At 41.6% G+C, this 6845-nt stretch overlaps 1 protein-coding gene across 1 annotated transcript in view; it reads left to right on the top strand.

Annotated features, from left to right (window-relative positions):
• The first annotated feature begins 246 nt into the window (after positions 1-246).
• The window catches only part of LOC148039300 (ABSCISIC ACID-INSENSITIVE 5-like protein 4), a 35740-nt gene continuing 29141 nt past the window's right edge, over positions 247-6845 (top strand). The window contains exons 1-4 of the mRNA XM_087675200.1: positions 247-591; positions 1298-2626; positions 3655-3726; positions 4730-4756. Coding sequence (XP_087531326.1) covers positions 1520-2626; positions 3655-3726; positions 4730-4756 — 1206 coding nt within the window. The 5' untranslated portion in view covers positions 247-591; positions 1298-1519. The remainder of the gene's footprint in view (positions 592-1297; positions 2627-3654; positions 3727-4729; positions 4757-6845) is intronic.

Below are 6845 nucleotides of genomic sequence, written 5' to 3'. Positions count from 1 at the left end.
CTTTGGGGACATCTCAATGGAGACCATGTAAATGTAAGCTTGGGACTAGGTCTGGTAGATCCATGATTTATAGGATAAATATATAATATAGAAAAATAGATTGATCATTGTGCTGTGTAGCGACCTCAAATCGAGAGATTATGATGAGAGAGAGAGAGAGGGAGAGAGAGAGGGTGCCACCGTCCACGTTACTGGCAAAATATGACAAACGGGTAGAAAGGTGAATGCACGAGTGAAAATCTGACGTGGAGACAACGTGAAGGCTCGTTCTTCATCCCCCGAATTTAATATTTAAAAAAGAAAAAATTTGCCCCTTGGTGCTTCTCTCTCCTCCGTCATCGGCGTTCCATATCCATCCATACATCCCTCCATGATTCTGTCAGCCCAGATTCCCCGAAGAAGAAGACGCCGCAGGGGGAGGACGGGAGGGCTTCGTGTCGACTATGGCGGATTAGGGTTCGGTGAGCAAGAGTCAGAAAGGAAAGAGAGAAGAGAAAGAAAGAAAGAGAGAGAAGAGAATGGACTTTAAGGCAGACGCTTTTCTGTTATGAAAGGCCTTGCGTGTCGGCACCAGCACGAGACACTTTGCAGGCAAGGAACGAAAAATGGTAGCCCTGCAGATTTTTGGTTCCTTTGTAGCTGTCTTCGATCCACGGTCTCCACGATTCGAGCTGCTCGAGAGCCATTGCAACGGCGCATTTTTATATATGAATCTCAATAATTAACTCGTTCGATTCTTCTGCACAACTCGTCTTCTGAATTTCGGCCATTTCTCTTCTCTTATCTTTTCTTTTTTGCAGCTCTTCTGCTGCCCTTGCCTGCTTCGTCTTCTCAATCCTCGAAAACGTTTGTTGTTTGTCTGTCTGTGTCCTCCGTTCGCTGCCTCTGTTTTGCTGTATGACGTTAGTTACGCTCTAGCTAATCTCGCCTCAATTCTGATCTTCGTAGAGATTGATTGATGGCAGTCTGTGTTACGTGACCATCACCGGGGAGGTTTTCTTGCATTGTTCTGATGCTCGTTGTTTTGACCTGTCACTAACGATCATGACAATTGGAAGCCAATGGCAATGCTCAAGTTCAGCTTTTGTTTCCCATCCATTTTTCAGCTCCGTTCTCGATCTGCTGCTCTTGGCTTTATGGCTTCACGCATTTGTATATGGGAGCCACTTCTCCTTCTCACCCCCCCCCTATGTTTGAATGGAATCTGTTTACTGCTTCGGTTGCATAATCAGTCATTTACACTCAGATTTCACTGCTACTTGACAAGGTTAACGATATACTAATTGTCTGCTTACAGGAAGTTGTCAGGAAAGACTAGGTTGGATAACCCCAGCATGCTTGAATGTAAGAACTCAGTGAATTAAGTTAAGCAGAGTCGATCTCCCACCAGTTGATTGCCCTGGTTTTGGGCCCTTGTGATGCTTGAGAAGTGTCTTCTACTGTCTTCATCTTTGCTGAAAGTTCAAAGACTGTTCATCCGCTGAACAATTAAGACACTGTCAATTGCGACACAACCATCATGGGCTACCCGACACAATCTGCTCATGTTGGTCAGGCATACTCAGTGGGTTCTGTGAACCCAGGAAATGTGGCCGGTGAGACTCCACTTGCCAGACAGAAGTCTATCTATTCTCTTACTTTGGAAGAGTTTCAAAACACACTCGGAGAGCCTAGTAGGAGCTTTGGCTCCATGAACATGGAAGAACTCTTAAAAAACATATGGACAGCAGAGGAAAGTCAGGCCATGGTAGCTGCGATGGGCAATGCAGAAGGATCTGAAGGAGGCATTGTAAAACAAGCAAGTTTGCAAAGGCAAGGCTCCTATTCAATTCGTGGCCCATTAGGTCGGAAAACAGTAGATGAAGTGTGGAAAAGTGTCTTTCAGCAGGGAAATAGTGGCGTGAGTGAATCTGGGCAACCTCCAAAGCAGCGTGAGCTGACTTTTGGGGAAATAACCTTAGAGGATTTTTTGATGAAAGCAGGGGCTGTAAAGGAGGAAGACTCAAGACCAAATGCAGGTCAGAGTCCTTTCTCTTTTGGTGGGATTGCGGGGCCAAACAGGAGTGGAGGAAATGGGTTCGAAGGTGGCTTTTTCTCATGCCCCTCTGCATTTCCACCATCTAGAACGTTACTCTCAAGTATGCCTGTCAACCTATCACCAGCATCATTACAGAATGCTTATCATAATGGAAGTACACAGCATCATGGACAACCCTTTGGACAACCTTTGGTGACAGAGGTGGGAGCTGTTTTTCCTAACTCTTTGAAGTCAGCTTCCACCAACTCCTTGGCTGCAGCACCAATAGGTTTAGGAGGTCTCAGCTCTCCTGTTGGGGGAGGGATTGCAGCAAGCCTTAATGCTAATGTAAATTATGGATTCAACAATGGGTTGAGCTTAACTGTTCCTGCTTTCAAAGCAGATTCACCTCTCAGCCATTCATCAGATGGAACAGGGACAAGCCAAGGCAACATGCCACTATCTCCTCTGATGCAGTCTGATTTGAATGGTCCTTTCTTTTCAAGGAAAAGATTAGCAGAAGGGCCTGCTGAAATGGCAGTAGAAAGGCGACAACGCCGCATGATCAAGAACAGGGAATCAGCTGCTCGGTCCAGAGCTCGCAAGCAGGTACTGCGTTTATGGCATTATGTTTTCCTAAGTTCGATTACTTTTCTTACCTGGAGGTGTTGTTTCTTAATGTTATCGGTTGCTTGATGTCAATGTGTTAACTGCCCATTTACATTCATTTAATGAGTAGATTTCTGAATAGCTCTTGTCAAGAAGTAGCTGGTAACTTTCATGAGATTCTTGATAGCTGAATCATTTCAAAGACTTATCTACAGTGATGCAGTGTACTTAGTTCAGGTGAGTAGTTTATTCTTTCTCATCAATTAGGAGCACTCTTTTCCTTAGGTGTGGGGGAGAGAATGGCTAGTAGACTTATTTGCATTGTAGAGAAACAAGTTGTATTACTACCAGAATGAAAGTGGCAGCTAGTCCCAAGGTATTTGCAACTGCTACAGACTGTCCAGATTGTCTGCCTTCCAAGGTTGAATCCACCCAATAGGGTAGAAGTCCCTTGTTTTGTCCTGCAATTCCCTTGTTACGTGGAAAAATAATAGGCACATGATCTGCAGGCCTATAGGCAACAATAGCGTGGAACAGTTGCACTTCCATTTGGAACAAGTCTAGATGATGGATATCCAGAACTTTTTTTTCCTGACAGAAGAGCTGTTTTACATGTACTGAAATAAAGAGGGGGGAAGGTTTTTATTCTAGCTGTGGAGTGTGTGACTAAAAATCAAGCTTAGGATAAATTTTTCTCCAATCATTTCGGCTGAGCTTATGGTTTCCTGGGTTGGCCTTTGGATTTTGTGTATGTGAAACGTGTACGATCTCTTATTCCAAGCCCTCTTTGCTTTTCTCAATGAACATATCTGTACTGAGTCTTATAAATGGACAGTAAAACATCAATCAAGTAATTTGAAAATTGATATAGTATGGCCCTCTGCGATTGCCACTGCCTATTTGTTTATGTAGAAAATAAAAATGTGATTGGTGAGTATCCCTTACTCTTAATTACTAAAGCATAAAAATGTTCTTCTTAGTAGCAATTGCATTGTTAGTAAGCTATCAATGGTGCTGGTGCTGTTCAGGCTTATACAGTGGAGCTGGAAAATGAATTAACCCAGTTAAGAGAAGAAAATTCAAAGCTAAAACAGAAACAGGTTAGTTACTTGGCACATGATTCGTCATTTTGAAAGTACTGTGTTAGGGGGAAAAAAACTGTGCAGTATCTATCTGCAATGAGGAAGGTTTAGAATCGATTGGAATGAGTTTCAGTTCAGCTCTGTGAAAGACTATCAGAACACTTTACTTGATAGTAGAAATTATCAGCCATGGGCATCAGCTGTGGTTCTCATTAAGTCTTCAAAAGTGACAAAAGTGCATGTGCTTTGATTATTGTACTGCTGTTAACAATGTGCACATTGTCAGCCAAATGATGCAACACTCAAAAGGAATAATTTATTTTTGAGTCCGCCAATCATTATTCTTAGAGTCCAAATCTGGTTATGCTTTGAACCAAAGAAGGTGAGCCGTTTTGTTAGGTACAAGTTATTTTCTTTCTTCCATGTTCAATTTACTTGTCAACATTAGGAAGTTTCTTTGATATTGTCCTATCAATTTACTTGTCAACATTAGGAAGTTTCTTTGATATTGTCCTATCAATTGACTGATAACACAGGTTTACTCTCTATCCCAAAAAAGCTCAAAACAGATGCAGATGAAATTGTAGCTCTTTTGATGCTAGTTATCTTGCATTAAAGCTTTTGAGCTTCTGTTATTCAAAGTCAATTATGCACCATTTAGGAATCTAGTCTTTGCCAAATCCAGATATCTTCTATGCCATATCAATATTGACAACTTAAACATGATAAACACTCTACCAAGTGCAAGCATGTAGAAAATAAAACCTGTAGTTTCTGCAAAAGAAATAGAGATTCTGATCCTTTGAAAAGAAATTTGCCTGTACAAGGATATGACTGCAATGCACATAAACTATTTAGGACCTTGTGTACTTGTATGAAGTAAGTCAGGGCCAATAAGGTCATATTTAACATTAAGCTTTAGCTCTCCATCATTTGATATTCTTTCTGAGCAAACTTGTGTTTATGTCTATGTGAAGCAGTCTTGCATTTAGTTAATGAGCTTTGTTCCTTTTTTGCACAGGAAACTGCAGAAAAAAAGTTCAAACAGGTGTGCTACCGTAAACTGTTTCTGTATGTCTGCTTAAAAATATGTTTGTGATCAGACAGTCGAAGGGAAGCCACATGTACAACTTGAATTGTTTTTACCGCATGCTATTGTGTATTGTGCTGTAAGAGTCTTGTATATAGTTTATTTTTTTGCCCCATGCAAGAAAACTTTATGGAACGAGAGGAAACACATTTTATGGAACGTTGTAGCAAAGCTTGTTTTTACAGCTGTTGTTCTGTGAATATAAGAAGCAGACCACTCAGATTGAGATAATATAGACGATGAACACACCATCAATGAGCATAGAGACAAGGCAAACATGTGACTGCACGAACACAAAAGCTATACAAAGGAAATAGATCAAAATCCAGTAGTCAAAAACACATACAATAGAAATCACCATGGTCCATAGCGAGGAAGAAAGAAGAGTAGAGCAGGCACTCTCCATGTCTAAGAACAAGGATCTCCCCCAAAGATAACTAAGTGAGATGCAAAAGTACAAGTAGTCCCTCATTGGGGCTGGGGCACATTTTTTGAGATACTACTTAGTGACCAAACCAGAATGAGTACCAAAAGTAACCAGAAGAAAGGCTACCAAGTCTGCATAACGTGGAGACATTAGAGATGGTGGAAGTTAGTTTTGTTTGTTTGTGGTGGTGGTTTTTTCTTTCTGGTGGTATGTTTTTTGGTTGAAATGTGAGAACTATAGAGTCAAGTCTCCTATCACTAAGCACATTGGAGTGTCAATGATCATTGTGGTACTTGCATTTTGACTCTGTATTCCAAGGGTAGTACCATGTGTATCTTCTCCATCTCCCATCACACTGCTTTTACAGGTATTTCTTTTGGCTTGAGCCTTGGTGGAACAAATCATTTGCTATTTTGGTACAAGGCTGTCATCTTATAGGTGAAACACTGATGGTGAACAAAAGTGCACATAGATCCACCAAATGTTGGAATATGCTGCAGTGTCTGAGTGTGTTGCATATCACCTTCATGTGCATGAGAAATGACTGGATGGATTTACCCACATTGTGAGGGAGAAAGTTCGCCTAGAAGATGAGCAACTTTCATGAAAAATTTGCACACATCATATAGCTTATCCCTGAGTTGCACTTATTAATCCATGTGTAAGAATCAGACATAAGATTGCATTGTCAAGACTTTTTTCTCTTAAGAGAAATCAATATTGATAACGTCCTTTCAAAGTTCGCATGGAATGAAGCATCCATGACTCGAGTTCACTTTTCACTAAGGAATGAAAGAATATATTAAAGTACAAACCACGGGGGCTGTCTCACAAGTAGTCAAACCCCTTGCATAGTACAAAATGAGCATGTAAGTGCTTGATCGTCACATACACACACTCATATTCGCAATGCACCCAACAACCCCTCGTTCTTGTGAGAGTGCTCGAGAGAAGAGAATCATGAACACAAAGAGAAAAGGAGAGAAGAAGAGTAAGCAGAAAGCGAAGAATGATTTGCACTGAACAAATAAGAAGCCTGAATACAATGAGGATTGGTCAGTCCCTACATACAGCCCAAGTCGTCAATGAGGGCACCAGATCAAGCTGAATAATGATGAGAGCACCGTTGACAGTAATGGAGACGGTGACAAAGATGGAGAGTATGCAGCCTGCTGTCCACGCTAGAGAAGAAGAAGACTGCAGCCACCTGACGGAGCACTTGTGAGGCAGAGAAGTGAATGATCTGGCCTAGCCAGTGGCCAGCTATATATAACTGGAAATCAGCCAAATTGGCCAAGCAGCTGCTGGCCGACCTGTACCAGCCTGGCCAACTGCATTTAATAAGTCAGCAGCACATAAAAAATGTGAAAAAGTGCTGATGTGGCAGCTGATGTAGGTGCAAACTCCTCGGAAGGCTGGATAATGTCTGACAGGGTAGCACAGGCTGGAAACTGATTGAGAAACTTAAGAAATGCACGTAAATTGAGCTAGAGCTCCTATGTCTCTGTTAGACTATGACTGAGCTCAAGCAGTTGGGGCAAAGAGTGTGAACAAGAGGGAAATCTCGAAGTCCCTCCACCATCTTCTTTTGTGAAGCCTGCTTAATAGCATTGAAGTTGA

Source organism: Lygodium microphyllum, chromosome 3 (genome assembly GCF_053477565.2).
Source record: "Lygodium microphyllum isolate KBCC chromosome 3, Lygodium_microphyllum_v1.1.10, whole genome shotgun sequence".
NCBI classification, from domain to species: Eukaryota; Viridiplantae; Streptophyta; class Polypodiopsida; order Schizaeales; family Lygodiaceae; genus Lygodium; species Lygodium microphyllum.
Note: the sequence above shows the minus strand (reverse complement) of the source record. Positions and strands in the feature narration are given on the sequence as shown.